This window comes from the organism of the source record quoted next, unplaced genomic scaffold (assembly GCF_019419815.1).
Source record: "Pyrus x bretschneideri cultivar Hongxiangsu unplaced genomic scaffold, Pyrus_bretschneideri_v1 Contig32, whole genome shotgun sequence".
Lineage (NCBI taxonomy): Eukaryota > Viridiplantae > Streptophyta > Magnoliopsida > Rosales > Rosaceae > Pyrus > Pyrus x bretschneideri.
The window spans coordinates 5,095,707-5,114,488 of NW_025999635.1; the positions used below are offsets into that span (position 1 = coordinate 5,095,707).

At 37.9% G+C, this 18,782-nt stretch overlaps 3 protein-coding genes and 1 long non-coding RNA gene across 4 annotated transcripts; 2 read left to right on the forward strand and 2 right to left on the reverse strand.

The window, feature by feature from the left end:
• Positions 1–529: 529 nt before the first annotated feature.
• On the reverse strand, positions 530–4,201 carry LOC125480212. The gene is made up of 5 exons (XM_048590796.1): positions 3,487–4,201; positions 3,196–3,404; positions 1,739–3,136; positions 1,160–1,630; positions 530–748 (listed from the first exon to the last, which is right to left on the reverse strand). The coding sequence occupies exons 1-5, from the start codon at positions 4,199–4,201 to the stop codon at positions 530–532; spliced, it is 3,012 nt and encodes a 1,003-aa protein (XP_048446753.1).
• Positions 4,202–8,831: 4,630 nt separating this feature from the next.
• Positions 8,832–9,698, reverse strand: LOC103959872 (pectinesterase inhibitor 4). The gene has a single exon (XM_009372243.3). It carries the CDS (start codon positions 9,676–9,678, stop codon positions 9,052–9,054), a length of 627 nt encoding a protein of 208 aa, XP_009370518.2. The 5' UTR covers positions 9,679–9,698; the 3' UTR covers positions 8,832–9,051.
• Positions 9,699–10,669: 971 nt separating this feature from the next.
• LOC125480110 lies at positions 10,670–14,229 on the forward strand. The gene is made up of 2 exons (XR_007260497.1): positions 10,670–13,451; positions 13,627–14,229. It is a non-coding gene; the product is annotated as an uncharacterized LOC125480110 (long non-coding RNA).
• Positions 14,230–17,005: 2,776 nt separating this feature from the next.
• LOC103963414 (21 kDa protein-like) lies at positions 17,006–17,864 on the forward strand. The gene has a single exon (XM_009376228.3). It carries the CDS (start codon positions 17,061–17,063, stop codon positions 17,667–17,669), a length of 609 nt encoding a protein of 202 aa, XP_009374503.2. The 5' UTR covers positions 17,006–17,060; the 3' UTR covers positions 17,670–17,864.
• Positions 17,865–18,782: the final 918 nt, after the last annotated feature.

Sequence of the window (18,782 nt, forward strand, 5' to 3'; positions counted from 1 at the left end):
GGGTGATCAGAGAGCTTGGTTGGCACACTTCCAAGTTAGACTTGTTTTGGTGAACATGGTTGTAGAGGCTTAGAAACTTGATCCGGAGTGTGCTGTCATAAAGGGTTTGATTTCAGAGGGAAAAAGGAAAGAATTCCGCATTCGGAAGGATGAAGCCTTGATGCTAGGAAACAGGCTGTACGTGCCTCAGGATAACGAAGCGGTGAAAAAAGAGATTCTTGATGAAGCGCACCTTTCAGCATATGCCATGCATCCAGGAAGTACCAAATTATATCGCACTATCCGTCCGTTCTATAACTGGGTAGGAATGAAGCGGGATGTGGGGATTATGTGAGTAGATGCATCATTTGCCAGCATGTAAAGACTGAGAGGCAAAGGCCTGGAAGACTAATGCAAAATCTTCTGATACCAGCTTAGAAGTGGGAAGACATCACCATGGATTTTGTGTATGGGTTGCCGAGGACACATGCGAGATTGGACGGCATTTGGGTGATTGTGAGTCAACTCACTAAGATCGCTCATTTCTTGCCTACCGCTCAGTGAGTCGATCCACAATCACCCAAATGCTGTCCAATCTCGCTTGTGTCCTCGGCAACCCATACACAAAATCCATGGTGATGTCTTCCCACTTCCAAGCTGGTATCGGAAGATTTTGCATTAGTCTTCCAGGCCTTTGCGTCGCAGCTTTTACCTGCTGGCAAATGATGCATCTACTCACATAATCCGCCACATCCCGCTTCATTCCAACCTAGTTATAGAACGAACAAATAATGCGATATAATTTGGTACTTCCTAGATGCATGGCATATGCTGAAAGGTGCGCTTCATCAAGAATCTCTTTTTTCACCGCTTCGTTATCCTGAGGCACGTACAGCCTGTTTCCTAGCATCAAGGCTCCATCCTTTCGAATGCTGAATTCTTTCATTTTTCCCTCTGAAATCAAACCCTTTATGACAGCACACTCCGGATCAAGTTTCTAAGCGTTTATAACCATGTCCACCAAAACAGGTCTAACTTGGAAGTATGCCAACCAAGCTCTCTGATCACCCACGTTCACTGCAACGCCCGTTTCTTAAAGAGAAAATAGTAGCGGAACATGGATAGTTCTAAGGGATGTAAGTTGTCCATTATATTTCTGACTGAGTGCGTCCGCTACTACATTGACATGTCCGGGATGATATTCGATCGTGCAGTTATAGTCACTGATGAGCTCCATCCACCTTCTCTGCCTCAAATTCAAGTCTTTCTGCGTGATGATATACTTGAGGCTCTTATGATCGGTGAAGATGCAGCACTTCTCACAGTACAAATAATGTCTCCAGATCTTCAGAGCGAACACAACTGCACCGAGTTCCAAATCATGAGTAGGGTAGTTTCTTTCGTGGGTCTTGAGCTGTCTGGAAGCATAAGCAATGACTCTCTCATGCTGCATGAGTACACAACCCAAACCTGAACTAGATGCATCCGTGTAGATTTCAAACTCACCGCTATCGTCTAGAAGAACAAGAACGGGAGCTTGAGTGAGACGTCGTTTCAGCTTCTGAAAACTCCGCTTACAATCTTCATCCCACTTAAACTCAACCTCCTTCCGAGTCAACTTATTCAATGGCAAGGCAATTGCTGAGAAACCCTGCACAAAACGTCGGTAATAGCCAGCCAGACCTAGGAAGCTCCTCACCTCGGTAACATTCCTCGGTTGTTCCCATGTAGTTATTGCCGACACCTTCTAAGGATCTACACTAATTCCTTCAGCAGATACCACATGTCCAAGAAAGCTGATCTGGTTAAGCCAAAACTGATACTTGGTGAACTTAGCATACAGCTGTTGACTTCTCAACCTTTCCAACACCAAACTTAAATGTTTCCTGTGCTCGTCAACACTTTTGGAATAAATCAGAATGTCATCGATGAACACAATCACAAACCGATCCAGATATGGTCTGAAGACTTTATTCATCAAATCCATGAAGGCTGCAGGAGCATTCGTCAATCCGAAAGGCATGACATGAAATTCAAAGTGTCCATACCTAGTACGGAAAGCAGTCTTCTGTACATCTTCCTCTTGAATTAGCAGCTGATGATAACCTGAACGAAGATCGATCTTAGAAAATACCTGAGCGCCTTTCAGCTGGTTAAACATACCACCTATCCGAGGCAAAGGATAACGATTCTTTACTGTCACCCGGTTCAGCTGCCGGTAGTCGATGCAAAGTCTCATCGAACCATCCTTCTTTTTAACAAAAAGAACAGAAACACCCCAAAGAGACATGCTGGGTTGGATATAACCTTTATCCACTAACTCCTGAAGTTGAAGCTTCAATTCCCTCAACTCTGCTAGTGCCATTCGATAAGGTGGTAACGAAATAGGGTCTGTACCTGGAAGTAAATCGATGGTGAATTCAATTTCCCTCGCAGGTGGCAGCCCTGGTAGATCTTCCGAAAAAACATCGATGAATTTCTTCACCACTAGTACATCTTTAGGACTCAACGAAGGTTTTCCCCTTGTTACTACGTGGGCTAGAAACCCTATACATCCATTAGACAACAACTTAGAGGCGCGGATAGTAGAAATAATACTATTAGGAAGGATTCGTCGCTCACCCTGAAATGTGATCGACGGTCGTCCAGGCCGATTGAGCGTCACAGATTTCTCCCAACACGCGTCATACGCACGGTGCCTGGAGAGCCAATCCATTCTCAAGATAACATCAAACTCCACCAGATTGAAGGGAACCAGGTTAGCCTCCATTGTTTCCCCTTCCACCATTACCGGGCAACCTCTATACTCCCACTGTGCACAAAACAGATCTCCATGCGGCATTTGTACAAGCATATCATAGCCAAGTGGTGTAGGTTGCGAATTTAGATTCGGTGCAAATGAGGAAGACACAAATGAAAAAGTAGCGCCTGGATCGATTAGGATTCTCGCCCAATTACCACAAATAAGTAACGTACCGGTAATAACTTGAGGGTCCTGATCAGCCTCCTGCTGAGTCATGGCGTTGATACGTCCATGCAACTGATGTCCTGCTACACCGTTATGGCCACCTCGAGCCCTAAAACCTTGGTTGTTACGGCCTGCTCGATTTCCTTGAGGGTGGCTACCTGATGCTGTACTAAACTGTTGTGGCTGCCTCTGAGTGGAAAATTGAGTATTTTGGCTTCCACTCCCACTGTCACTTCGAGTATAATTACCGCCATAACTGGAGCTCGGATTACTCCCTCCACTATAACTCGGCGCAGATGCATAACTTTTGGCAGGTCATTCAGATGGGCAATACCTGGCAATATGTTCCGTGCCTCCACACCTGTGACACGTGATCGGTGATCTGAAGTGACTGAAGGATCGTCTCCCAGATTCATTGCCTGAGCCTTCACTAGAAGAACCTGAACTCTGGCCTTGACTTTTGAAGGAAGGAGAATGTCGAGGGTCAGAATAATTAAATGAACTATTAGCTTCTCTCACGCTCCAAGATCGAAACCCACGACCCCTCTGGTTCTGGTTCCGAGGTCGGTCTTGATATCTTGGCGGTCCCTGAAACTGTAACTGCGCTTGCGCCTGATGCTGAGTCTCCCACCTAGACTGTTCAATTCTCAAGCAAGTCTCAATCATCTCCTCGTAACTCCTGTGCTTTATTGCTGCCATTGGTTCACAATATTCAGGATTCAAGCAAATTAGTAACTGGACCATCTTTTCACCCGGGTTTCCATAAGTCCCTGCATGATGTCTTGACAGGCGCCGAAAAATACTGTCTACCTCCGTGATACTCAGATCACCTTGACGAAACTCTAGGAATTGTTGTCTCATCCTCAACTGATAACTGGGACTCAAGAAATAATCGCTGAAAGTCTTCCGGAAATCAACCCAATTCATTGGATCATTAGGTGGACGAGCATGCTTCACTGATTTCCACCAACGCCTAGCATCCTCTTTCAGAAAATAAGTTACAGTATCCACCCATTCACTTGGCGGGCATCTCATACTCTCCAAAGTGTCCTCCATCTGTTCTAACCATTCCTCAACCTCCGGACAAGCCCCAACTGCATAAAGGTCCGGAATACCATGACTACGAGCAATCTCAATGTAAGTGCGATTCGATCTATTAGTAAAAGCATTCCGTATGGCATTAGTCAGCTGTTGGATTCCTCCCCCTAAACCAGAACGGGTTCGACGAGGCACATTCCCACCACTGGGGTCCATAATTCTGAAAAAGACATGAAAGATTTAGAACAACTAGAGATTAAGAATGCAGTGGAAATTATGACTACCAAATGGTGGAATGAAATCCCAAAGTATGCTCCAAACTAACCATGCTCTGATACCAATCTGACACGGCCCGACCCCGAGGTCCTAGGGACATCGAGATGGTCACGTGCTGGTCGACACCCGAGGAGTGACGAAAGCCATTTAATTTAAACAAAAACTGAGAAATAAACTAAAGTACGCAATAAAGGCTAAATACACAAATAAAAGTTCAACTTCTAAGTATTGAAATTAGGTAAATACACAACACGTCCAGAGCATAAGTTTATCACAGAGTACAAGGAGAACTAAGATAGAGAAGTGCTACTACAATAGATGGCGAAACAGAGCGAATATAACACAATATCACTGATAGGATAATGCCTCCTAGCTCAGGTCGTATTCCTCGTTCATAGGTCCTGAAGGGGACGCAAAACAAACATGAGTGGGCCAAGTTGATATATACATATAATAAAACAGTTATCAACGTACTAACCCCAGATTTTATGAAAACACAAATATAATGATAAATATAGGTTTTCCGAACCCTAGCATGTCGTGCAAGGTTTCAAAATCACAAATCGCATAAATAATAAACGCTAGTGAATGTCCGATATAACTCTTCAGGCCCCATGCTAGCTCCCCATTTCTGAGCAGACAGTCAGAGGAAAACACACTCCAGGCCCTATGCCAACACCAAACCGTCGCCCGGGACGGACCGGATCTATCCCTACGTCCCGTAGCGGAAAGGACCACTAGGTAAGTACAAAATCAATGAACATACATATATTGAAAATCAACTTCATAGTATAAAATCATCCATCATCTATACTATAAAGAGGTGTTCTAAACATGTTCTAAATATCATATCGTCATCCATTAGATATTATATAAGAACATGGGTTATAGGAAAAATAGTAATCATTCAAACTAGCCTCAGTAAGTATGTTATCTCAAAGCGTTTCATAAAACATAATCATCAAATCATGCTTTTCATGTATGCATTTCTACTATCAAAACATGCATTTTTAGAAGGGGTCCATTCACCGTACACCGATGGTGCAAGCTGTACCAAACAGGAATCACGGAAACACTGCTAAGAATCGCACCTAAACACACAATTGGCATTTCCAGTCAAACTCTACTCAAACGATTTAATTTGGGAAAACGGACATCGGAAACGGGTTTAGAACGTCGACATTAGCCTAGGAGGGGTTCCGCACGAAATCCCAAAAAGTCAACGGTCAAAGTCAACGTTAACTAGTCAAAGTCAAAAGTCAACGCTAACTGTTGACCCAGTCAACGGTCAACGGGTCAGGGTTTAAGGGTTTGGGTTAGGGTAAATGGGTTTAGGTTTTAGGTGGGTTGGGTTTGGGTTTGAAAGAAAATGGGTTTAGGTTTGAAACGTCACGGCCCAATGGCCCAATTGGAAAGGGTTTTGGGTTTTGCTAACATGGCCCTAAGGCCTTTGGGTTTTTAAAGAAACAAAATTAAAATAAAAATGGAAAGGGTTAGGGTTTTGGGCCAAAGACCAAAACAGGCCTAAGGTCTGTGGGAATGGGAGACGGCCTGAAGGCCTGGGTACATCGGAGAAGAACACCGGAGCTTCCATAGCTCCGACCAACTTCAAACACGCAAACGAGACCCCGATCTAGGTTCCAAAATGAAGCACTAGACGAGAGGAGTAGTTTTATACCTTTGGTTCACCGTTAAACGCCCTGTGGTGGCCGGAAATTCCCTCGGAAACCACAATCTCGCCGGAAATTTGGGTGTGCCTTCACCCGTGCCAAAAACACTCCAAAACCTTGGAATTATTGAACCCAAACTCAGTAAACACATATAACCAACGTCTAACATGAATAAAAGGAAAAAAACAAGGCTTACCCAACCGGAAAACAACGAAACTCGCCGGAGGTGCTTGGCGTCTTCCCGGCGATGCGAGCAGGGGAGAGAGAGAGAGAGAAATAGAGAGAGAGATGCAGCTTAATGGCGACGTTGGTGACTCTCCTTGAGCTGATGCAACTGTGGGTGTGTGTGTGCATTGCCACGGTGTAGAAGAGGGAGAGAAATGGGAGAGTCTTCGAAAGAGAGAGGAAAAGGGTGCAGACAAAACAAAAGAAAAGAAAGAAAAGAAAGAAAGGGGGGTCACGGCAGGTGGGGGGGGGACAAAAGAGAAAAAGGGAAGTGGGTTGGTGTGCTGCCATGTTGCAGCCTAGGGATAGGGTAAACACTTAATTTTTCTAGATCTTGATTGGATGAGAAATTGAGGACTAAGTGATAATTCTATAAATTTTTTCGGAAAAATTATAAAATTATCCTTATGAGCAGGGGCGGGTGTAACAGTTAACATACCAATTTTATCAAAATTAATGAGTGAAAAAAATTCATGAATATTGTATTAATGATGTTTGGCTCTTCATGCTTCCAAACTTCCAAAATGATGTTCTGCAGGCACCAGGCAGCAGGATGCATGCATGGGTGGGCAGTAGCGCTGATGAAATCAAACGATTTTGATTAATTTCACGAAAGTCATTTAACAGATTCTAAACTCCATTAGTAATAATTTCACAAGGTTGAAAGGACTTGAAATAATTAAGATTATGACCTTACTCATACATTCTCTCCATGTGATCACTCCCATACCTGTATTATTGTAGATTGTATCAATTTTCAAATCCATCTGAACAATAAGGTATATGTCCACATTAGTGACGATTTCCGCACTCATTATTATTTCTACATGTGTAACTTTTTACATTAATTTTTTTTATAAATTTCTAGATCGAATAAATTACAAGTGAATCAAATATAAGGAAAATGAGAAGTGCGTGATCAATCTAAAGTTTCTCTAAAAGAGATAATTTATTGAGTGTGAGCCACATATGTAAAAGAAAAAAAATCATACATGTGCTTGTAATTAAATAATTAAATTATCCTTCATATATATTATTAATTGATTTATGATTAAACCTAAACTTTGGTGAAAATTTAGACTATTAATACTAAAAGAAAAATGTGATATCAATATCACATTCATTTGTCATCAAATGTGTATATATAGCTAGCTACTTTATTCATATATTTTTAAATTTTATTATTATTAAGGGGAGGAGGAATGATTCAAAACTATTACAATAATTTAGAAGAGAAAAAAGTTTTGACTGCGGAACGCATGGTTTGAAACCCAACACCTTATGTTTGTGTGTATAATTATAATTCATGTGCGCCTTCTGTTTAATTGTTCTTCCAACCGAGCTATAGACTAAACGTAATAAACTACTTTAGTTGGGATTTGCTCCACCCCAACCTTCAAGATTATTACATGCATACTTGCATCCAACCCTAAATTAGCTAATTTATCAACAACTTCATTTTCTTCTTCAAAAATATGAGACAAGGAAAACCTTGTTTTGCAAAGGGGAAGAATTTTTTCAACAAATCTAAAGCTGCCAAAGGAGGAGAAAAAAGTACCGAAGAAAAGTAGGAGATCACACTGCAAGAGTCACTTTTGAACCACAAATTACATAACCCCGCGGCCAACTCCACAACAAAGATGAAGCATAAAACTCTGCATAGAAAAAAGTTTGAAACCCCAACTCTCAGTCTTAGAGGAACCACAAAAAAAAAAAAAAAAAATGCCGCAGAACCATAAAAGACCACCTCACAGGTCGCAGTTACTGGGCTACCCTTAGCAAGCCCATCTGTATCACTTTAATCCAGTTATCCAAAGGAGGATGCCAAAGAATAAAAACAATAAAAGAAGCAATATATTACTTAGTCAAAATTCCAAGAGAGATTAAAAATTGCTTATTTAAAATTTCGCGGACATAACCAGAAGAAAAAACCCAAAACTGCCGAATACAAACCAATATAGAACAAAATATACGTAAAAATGAAGAAGTCTTGCTTTCAAACCCGTCTTAGTGTATGTTCTCCATCTTCCATAACCATATCTACCTCCAAACAAAACGAACATGTGTTCCTTTGTTATGTTTGACTTTTAATATAATATTGGTAAATTAGGAAATTAAAATTGGGTAATAACTATCCGTTCATTGTAACAATTGGCACGACGAGCGATCCATAATTGAAATAGAGAAATGATTTTTGCCCTCTTATTCTTCTTGCATACATTTTTGTTTATTTATATTTTTTCTTTGTTTTATTTGATTAAAGGCTAAAAAAAATATGTATGAAAATCTTTTCCTTAAACTATAACAAAGCATTAAGGCATGCTTGGAATCTTCATCCATTCTTCATTGTGAAAATCATTTTAAAAATGGACTATCTGGTGGTGTTGTTACATTAGTCTACTTTTTCGAAGATCGGAAAGACTCACAGAGGCATTTTAGTCTCTCCTTAGTCACCATCATTGTAACTCTCATGGGAACTGGAATGGGAATTAAATCTGTTCATTTTTTTTTTGTTCTGGTGATACACATGCATGGAAAGTATGTATACCGGAAATAAATTGTACAAGACAGCTGGGGAAATCCAAGTTCTATCGATCGAGATATGATGGCCTTATGGGTCATGAGATTGGATCTTCAACGTGCGGCTTAGCTTATTGGTTGCTCAAAAAATTATATTTCTCAACGCTCGCCCTTAACATATTACATATAATAATAGTATTATACACACCACTCTTCCAGCAAATTACAGCAAAACCATTTCAAACAGCTTTTAATTACATAAACAACCACAACAGAAATTGTAACAATCTATAAACTATCATCAATATAAAAGTTAAATACCAAAAAGAAAATAGATAGAGTCAAGGAATTACAGGGGTGCTTTAATTAATTGCACTAGTAGCTGAGGCTGTCGATGAGCGACAGAGCATTGCTAGCTAACCTAGCAACATACACAATGCTATTGTTGATGGGGGTCTTAACCGCCGTGCTTACCTTCAGACCATCGAATCCATCAGTGCAAGTAACGTCGTCTGTGATGACGGCACTGGCCCAAGTCTTAATATCATCTAACTGAGTTTGCACATCAGCACCCTTGACCCCCAAATTGTTCATTGAACTGACCGAATCTTTTAGCTCGTCGATGGATTCCTTAATATTTTCTAAGCAATCGTTAATGACCCCTTTCTCCGTTGGGGTTAGTCCTCCCCTCTTAGACAGTTTTGACACGGCAGAAGAGGCGTTTTTCGATGCTTGTAGGGTCACGGAGAGGGCATAGATGCAAAGCTTTCGAGGGTTAGATTTGATTTTGGAAGCGTACGAGGAAAGGGATTGGTAGCAAATGAGTGGGTATGTGGTTGAATTGCAGGCGGTTTTGACGTAGGTTTTGTAGGTTTGAGAGGAAGAGGAGGTTGCGACGGTTGTTTGCATGTTTGTCATGATGATGAGTAGAAGAATTGGGAGAAGAAATGTGAGAACATGGTGTGAGTTTGAAGTTGGGGTTGTGAAAGTTTGAGCACCCATTTTTGTTGTCTTGGATTGATGGGTTTATGTGTGATGGGATGCCAATACAAATTTATAGGCACCTCTCAGGTGACTTTGAAACTCCAAGCGTTTTTTAAAATTAAATAAAATAAATAAAGTCCACGCTAGCCATTTTATAAATCCAAATTAGGGTACATTTTCATTCGCTGGCTTGAGGGTACATTTTAGATCTTGCAGTAGACCCATTAAAATAATAGAAATATGAAAGAGCTAATATAATGAAAAACACACGACTGAAAACAATGGAAATATAAGCTCATACCATGTCATATCATTCTTCCACAATTTAGTTCAAGTATGTTTTTCGAATTTAGAAACATTTTATTTCAATCATGATTAGAGACATTTTTGTAATTTAAAAGCATGTTTAGTCTTTTTAAAAACTCAAATTAATACACGTAATAAAAGCCTTATGTTAGTGTTCTGCGAGAATTGGTAACACGTGAATTATGTCAAAGTTCAAACCATGACCAATCAACAACCCAACGGAAAGACCACGAACTTGACACTTTAGCTGACAAAAAAAATGTGAGAAAATGTTGAGCGGGAATTTTTTATTTAGAAGAGTTGAGGGGGAAAATGAATTTTTATTAAAAGGTATATAATTAATCAGCCTTTTCTCTGGGAGGAGAAATGTTTTATTGTGATCGAAAACGAATAATATACTATGTGTTTTTATGTAATTTGTGGGAAATTTTATTTTTTAAGTTACTAACTTTTTAACACACATGTCTCACTTTTATAATGACATACGGTGTACCATTTCGTATTCCGATCACACTGAAAAGTCTATCATCCGAAAGAACGACTCTGTTTTTAACTTTAATTCTAAGGAAAACTAATAAAAATAGCTTGAAAACTTTGAGTTTTAACGATAAAGACAAAATAAAGGGTAAAATGAATAGTATCAAGATTCATTTTTTAGTGTAACAATGTGATTTTTTGTTAAAATAAACAGTACCAGAAAATTTTCGCCGACTCTTCATCAATCTTCTAAACCAAATGAGGGTGGACTTGCCGCTGCTTGCGTGAGGTTGAAGGTTGCTATGTGGAGCTACGATATGTGATGCCAACCCTGCCCAACCACATGTGGATCCTGATATGTGATGCCTACCCTACCCAATCGCATGTGGACACGGATCGTATGAGGTCTGCATACTGCATGCAGAGTCAAAACCCTACAAAAAGACGAACGTGCGTGCATGACACATGGAGTCTGCAGACTGCAAGCAATGCATAGTAAACTAGCGCGAACCTCAGCTGGACGACCGGCGATTTTCCTGGGCGGTTGATGTGGAGGACCTGTGGATGTGGTCATTTACGTAAGCAACTGATCAATTAAAACTGGATATGGAGCATTCACCTCGATCAACGTGCAAAGCAACCGATCAAGTCTACCTGTTGATGTTAACTTCTCAATCACATGAGGATAATGCGCGCATCCCTCTTGTAATGTTAACTTCTCAATCGATAGTTAATGTTAATTTCTCATTCTCTTACTTATAAATAGCGTATTTCCACGTAAAAATTTCATAACAAAATCAGTTAGTCTCTTAATCTTTATTTGAAAATTATTTTTACAAAAAATTATTCAAATCAGTAATTGTTTAGTCTTTTAATCTTCATTTAAGGATTCTCTACAAAATCAACATTTCATCATAAATGTAGTACTTGGTATCTACACATTGATTTATTAATTTGATAATGACTAAACGATCATCGATTTGAATGATATTTTTTAAGGATGATCTTTAAATGAAGATTGAGAGATTGATCAATTCTTATTATGAAATTTCATATTGAAGATATGTTATTACAAGTGGAGGAATGCGCTTATCCCCAAAGAGGATGCAAGTATTATCCTCACATGATTTATGAAAGAAATTAAGCAATGTGTTTTTTTTTTCCATTAATGTAATGACCATCATTAATTATAAATTTTTTAATTAGGATTAGGGTAATGGTTCAATTCCTTTAATCGTTACAAAAACAAAAGATAAGAAGTTTATGCAGCCAAAAATAAACATAAAGGAAAATAAATTAAAGCATAAAACCCCTACCGCATCCTGTGCAAGAAAATAATCAAACAGAGAGTTCTTGACATAGAGGTCAGGTCCCTGACAACTTTGTACATATCATGGTTACCTCTTATTTTTCATGATTTTACCTTTCTGCCTTGGAAAAATATGGTCTTCAGAAAATTTCCCGTGATTGTTGCTTCTTGGACATTTTTCAAAGATGGCAAAAAATAATTAAATTAATATTCCCACTTTGCAGCACCATTATTTTCGAGTGAATTAGTATTAACATACAATTAAGATTCCAGTTCCACAATTCATGTGTTTGTGTTTCCATTCCAATTATTTAGCCTCTGTTCCAAGTAACAACTGTACTTATAAAGTCCGGGTTTCTTATTCAGATAATTTATATTTTAAGTCTTTTTTATATATTTATAATGCTATACCTTCTTTTTGCTTTTCTATTATTTGAGTTTTGTTAAATCCTGATCGAATCTCCTTCTTTGGTATCAGGCTGTTTTTTATATGCAGGTGATTTGAAGTTGGAGTCACTTCTATAGTTTTTGAGTGAACTTGGGCCACAATTAAGAAGATCCCTAAATTAATTACCTCTATTTTCTTTATTTGGGCCACAAATTATTTTCTTTATTTCGTTCGTTGCATGTGTTTGGACTTTGCATAATCTAAATTTGTATTGAAATAAGCGGCTGCACCTTTTATTAGTTAGTTATTACATACCCGTATTCTAGAGGACATTTTTTAAGTTTGATTTCTAAATCACACGATGGTTACCAGGATAAGCTGAAAAACATCTATGAGTATTTTCTGTCTCTAAAAAGTAGATTGTTGTAGTGAAACCACTAACCAGTCCATTTTTTACTATGCATTTACAAAATCACAACAAAGCTACAGAATTCAATCAAAGCGAGCCACATCTAAGTATAAACTCATTCATTATGAATATATATTTTCTTTGTTATATATTTACTTGAATCCAATCTGAAATCTTTTTTTAATTAGTTTGTACGAACCATGGCTAGTTTCAAAGATGTCCTTATTTTAGCTTTATTGTTTGTTTATCCAGTGCCCCTCCCGCATGATTAATTTTGATATGTATCGATTGAAAGTTGTGATATTTTGTTATGAGTAATGTGAGGGAAACTAAATTTGTAGACAAAATTTAGTTTGCAAATTTTTTCTACAAATTATTCTCCCTAACATTACTCTTTCAATATGGGTAATGCTAGATTTGGATGATGTGGGTGATTGGATTATTACTCAAGTGTTGATTAACATGCTCATTTCTTATTGGTGACACATTATTTAGTTTGTAAATTTGTTATCCCTAGCATTATCCAATATGTATTCAGAGTAATGTTAGGTAAACCATTTCTTAGACACATTTGTAAACCATGTGATATGTCACAAATAAAAAATAAGCACATTAATCAATACTTAAGTAATAATCAAATCATCAACAACATAGTTTACATTGCTTAAATTCATGGTCTCGTCAACATTATCCATATATCAGCTGCTTATTATATCCATGTGGAGTTTGGACTCTTCCATGCATTAAATCTCTTTCAGAAGCGCTACGTTTAAGGAGAGAGATTTATCTGTATACACGTCGACTCAAAATCTCAAGTTGCGGGAAGACAGCGCACATGTTGAATGCCTTCACCCACCAAGCACGTTGGGATCGATTGATTACAATGATTTAGATAAGTTCGAGTAAGTCTCTTCGGATCACATTGCGTTAGAGTTTAGACCCCAATTGACCAAATTGCAGCAAGTTGATGAGAAACTGATGAGTCAATTTCATATTATATATTTTACCCTATTTTTAGTATGTTTTAGTAATTATTTTGGTAGAATTTTGATACTTTGATTTATATTTTTAATATAGGACATCGAACTTCCTCTAGAGCAAAACATGATCAAATGGACGAATTTTTGGAGTGATTCAAATTGGAGGACGTTCATGTGTCTCTTGGCGTGTTCGTATCAAAATTTGGGATTTTTCTACTAAGCAGTTATTTTCTGGCGACGGAATAAAGGAGTAGTGCGTAGTACTGGAAAATAATGTTTCTAGGCTTAAATTGCGTTTTTGGAGCCTGAGAGGACCTCTGATGGGTTTGTGGCTTTCTGGAAAAGTGTTCAAAATATTCCAAACCTTAAATCCATTTGTATTGGGCCGATTTTGGATTAGTTTAGGGGTCCAAAACGTGGCTATTCAGATTTTAGGCGAATTTTCCCATTTAATTTAGGGTTATGTTTCATATTTTATTTTAGTTTTTAGTTTCCTAGTTGGATTGGAAGACATTTTATTAGGAGGATTTAATTTCTGCTAGGTTAAATAAGGTTGGCCGGCTTCATTCTTTAAAAAACTTCTTCTCTGTGCGTTCTTGAAGAGAGGAATTTGGCCAAGCGTAGAGATTTTCAGACTTCTTCCATTCTAGGTGTTTTCAATCTTTTATTATTTCAATAAAGAACTCTATGATTTTTATTATGATTATGCGTAACTAATTCTCTTTTGCTAGGGTGAGGGCACGAGCATTGGCAAGAATATGTAGTTTCTCTTCAATTTGCTTATGATTATATGCATGCAAGTTTTTGAATTATTAATCATTGGGTTAAACTATCTAATTGTCTTGATGCTTGATCACCATTAGGATGTTTAGACAAGTAATTTGATGTAATTTTGGTCGGAGGTCGGTCCCTAAAATTGATGAAGGCTTCTTGTGATTAATATGTACAAGTTCACTTCAGATGAATACCACATCTTGAGGGTTGCATGGTTTGTCAAAAGATTTCACATAACTTAATAAGTCATGCATTTTTAGATTTGATCTGAATACCACAGACGGATTGCATGTTTGATATACGCTCTATGTTGGGGGTCCAAGTAGGCATATATTAGGAAAACCTAACATTTGAAATATGCATGTATAAGTCATAAGTAATTGAGAGAACTATATAGGATTGTTAAGGTGACGGCGGAATCCTAGTGCTTTCTTAATTTGATTTCTACAAAACTGTTTCCTCCTTCTTCACCTTTAATATTGCAGATTAGTTTACTTTTATTAATAAATTCGTTTTAATTTAACTAGGTCATAAAATCAATCATCTCAACTTTCTACTTTACAATAATTAATTGGAATTTCGTTTGCTTCAAATTATTTAATAATTCTTGTGGAGAACGATCTTGCGGGATCTGTTTATAGTACAATAACCTTGTCATTCTTACAAGTATTATAAGAATTTTTAACCCTTTTGAGCGTGTGGTAAAATCCCTATTAGAAACCAACAAAACCAACTTGTAACTCGATATTATGTTAAATAATAGATGTATCTCTAGCTTTCGGGCCCAAAAAAGACTTTTCCATGTGCCTCTTAGAATTGGTTCTATAAATTAGTGTCATTCCCTTCCTACTCTCTTCACCATAGTTTTACAGTGGTCTATGTAGTTGAGCACATTCCTTGGCTCATAAGCTTTCTCAACCAACTCTAGCTAATAAGAGATTTTTCAGTGTGACCATCACAGTGGATGGTACACCACATATCGCTATATAAATGGTGAGATATGTGTGTTAAAAAGTTAATAACTTAAAAAATAAAATTTCTCACTACTTACATAAAAACACAAGATGTACCACTCGTGTTCCCGTCATAACTAAAAATTTCTTCGAACTAACTATTCAACTTATTACATCATCCAATCCTTGTTAACGATTTTGATGAGCTGGCATTGATGAGCTGTCAGTCTAACTATAGTCATCATAAAGTTCTAATAATTTACAAAGATTAGGACTGACAACTGACAAGGAAAGGGTAGCTCTGGAAGCCAAATTGGGCGCAAACTAGCACGTGAAGTCGGGTTCATCAACTTGGTTTCTGGCGGCTCTCGTATGATTCAGTTGATCAATTAAAATTTTAAATGATTTGAGATTGGAGAATTATATGCAACCTTATTAGTGAATATTTTACTTGCCATTCATAACCTTTTATTTATTGCATGATTAATTTTTTCTGGACTTTGCATAATCTAAACTTGTATTGGAATAACAGACTGCACCTTTTATTAAGTTAGATATTGGGTACGCGAGTCTATTCAAAGATAAATTTTTTGGGTAGGGCGACTCTTCGTAGATTCTCTTTCATCTCATGTTTTTGATATAACATTTTATAATCTTAGTACGGGAATTGATGTTAAATTGTAAAGTGATAAAGAGTTTATAAAGAGTCTCATGTTTGAAAGAATTCTCTTAGCATTTCTGTAAAAAAGAATCATATGTACCAGTTCCTTTTGTCCCCATTTACTCCTACCTCCACCTTTTTGTTTTCGTTGCACTCCTATCTCCACTTTGATATGTGTATTGCCCTCAACCATCCCACATGATTAATTTTGATATCTATCGATTGATAGTTGTGATATTTTGAGTAATGTTTAGTATATCAATTTTATTAGACTATATTTGTAAATTATGTGATGCGTTACTAACGAAAAATAAATATGTTAATCAACATTTAAATAATAATTTAATTATCAACAACCATGCCATATGACTTATATAATATGGTTTAAATTGATAGTCTCCCTAACATTACCTATATATCTAAGAAATATCTTCCTTTCGATATCCCTGTGGAGTCCGGACCCTTCCATGCATTAAATCCTGATCGCAAGTGCTACGTTTAAGGAGCGAGATTTATTTGTATACATGTCGACTGAAAGTCTCAAGTTGCGGGAAGACATGCAAATTATGGACAAGTTGAATGTCTTCACTCACTGATCAAGTTGGTTGGGATCAACTGATTACAATAATTTTGATAAGCTCGAGTAAGGCTCTTTTGGTTTCGCGTTCCTTTGGAGTTTAGACCCCAATTGACCAAGGTGCAGCAAGTTGATGAGAAACCAACAAAACCAACTTGCAACTCGATATTATAAAAAACAGATGTAGCTCCAGCTTTTGGGACACCCCCACCACCCGACACAACACCAACCCCACCACCCCACCACCCCACCCCCCCCCCCCTCCCAAAAAAAAAAAAAAAAAGAGCTTTTCCATGTGCCTCTTATTGATGAGAAACCAACAAAACCAACTTGCAACTCGATATTATAAAAAACAGATGTAGCTCCAGCTTTTGGGACACCCCCACCAGGGCCACCACCCGACACAACACCAACCCCACCCCACCACCCCCCCCCCCCCCCAAAAAAAAAAAAAGAAGAGCTTTTCCATGTGCCTCTTAGAATTGGTTCTATAAATTAGTGTCATTCCCATTCCTACTCTCTTCACTACTACTCCACTGCCTCCAAAATTCAAAGACACAAAAGAGATGTCATCCTCATCTTCTAGCCATTTTGTCACATCTTTTCTCGTAGCACTTTTTATTAGTTGCTACATATTCTCTTCAACCTCAGCGGTTAGAGACCTTGCACAAAAAACCAACAATGAATTCGTGAAAACATCTTGCAGTGCAACAACCTACCCAAAGCTTTGCCTTACATCTCTTTCAAGCCATGCAAGTGCAATCCAAACAAGCCCTAAACTTATGGCCAGCACAGCCCTCACCGTGACGCTTGCCTCCGCCAAATCAACCTCTACCGTGATGTCAAAGCTCTCCCAACGTCATGGCATGAAGCCTAGAGAAGTTGGAGCCATGAGGGACTGCATCGAAGAGTTAAGTGATTCAGTCGATGTGATTCAGAGGTCCATAGCTGAGATGGGCAACTTTAGGAGCTCGGAATTTCAGCTCATGATAAGTGATGTGCAAACTTGGGTTAGTGCTGCTTTGACGGATGAGACAACATGCTCCGATGGGTTTGGTGGAAATGGTATGAACAGTAATTTGAAGACTGTTGTGAGGGGCAGAGTTGTGAATATTGCACAATTGACTAGCAATGCCTTGGCTTTGATCAACAGATACGCCTCAGTTCATGGTTAAACCAGTCAACTAGTCTATTGTACTTGGATTATTTTTTAAAGAAGTATATACTGTATGATAAGATAAGTTGCTACATTCGGTTTGTACGTGTGTTTGTTACTTATTTTTTTATTTGAGTGAATATACGTATCTCTACAAGTGCAGAGAAATTTGTCTTGTATTGTATAAATAAATTTATGGATTCAATTTTTATTAGATGGTGCAAATTTGCATATGCTAAAATACAAGGAAGTTTTGAAAAGTAGACAAATTTGGACATGTATTAAAGACTTTTAGTAAAATGTTTTGGGAGAGCTCGTACAGTAATTTTTTATGTCAAATATGCATTGCACAATGGCATTTCCATGTAGGATTTGACAAATTCTTTAATGTAATAAACCAACAGGTAGTTTTTCAGTTTCTTTAATTAAGTACTTGTACAGATTAAGGGAATTGCTTGCCTACAAACCCTTATGTTGATCTAACGTTTCAAAAAATGTTCATATGATAGAATTTCGGATAAATAAAAAACTTTCCGATAATGAGAAACCAAGGAGTGGAAAGGAAAGAAAGACCATTTTCTGTCATGGTAAAAAGATAGGCAACAAGAACACCCAATTGTGATGAGAAAATGAGAAAGATCGAACACGTACAAGCAGAAGGAATGAAGCTTTACAGAGAGGAGAAGAATGGAGAGGGATAATGATTATAACTTTTGTATTGCTCTTTCTGAATGAATTGTACAATCTGTTTTGCAATGTTTTATATAGTTGAGCACATTACTTAGCTCACAAGCTTTTTCAACCAACTTGAACTAACTCTTCAACTTATTACAATGATTGCATTCCAATCCTTCTTAACAATTATGATGAGCCGCCATTGATGAGCTGTCAGTCAACTACAGTGGACAGAAAATTCCAATAATGTACAAAGGTTAGGACCAACAAGGAAAATGCAGCTTTGGAGCCATTTAATTATAACGTTATTCATGAAATTGAAATGTGGTACAAACTAACACAAGGTGAAGTCGGGTTCATCAACTTGGTTTCTGGAGGCTCTCATATGATTCAGTTGATCAATTTTAATGATTTGAGATCAGAGAATTATATGCAATCTTATTGGTGAGTATTTACT

Bases quoted from the DNA above. Each gene is read 5' to 3' on its own strand.
- LOC125480212 (XM_048590796.1), bottom strand. From the start codon at position 4,201: ATGGACCCCAGTGGTGGGAATGTGCCTCGTCGAACCCGTTCTGGTTTA. The intron at 3,405-3,486 runs GTGGGTTTCGAT...TTCCTTCAAAAG, and splicing joins GAACCAGAACCAGAGGGGTC to TCAAGGCCAGAGTTCAGGTT. The intron at 3,137-3,195 runs GTAATTATACTC...TTTTCCACTCAG, and splicing joins TCCGAGCTCCAGTTATGGCG to AGGCAGCCACAACAGTTTAG.
- LOC103959872 (XM_009372243.3), bottom strand. From the start codon at position 9,678: ATGGGTGCTCAAACTTTCACAACCCCAACTTCAAACTCACACCATGTT.
- LOC103963414 (XM_009376228.3), top strand. From the start codon at position 17,061: ATGTCATCCTCATCTTCTAGCCATTTTGTCACATCTTTTCTCGTAGCA.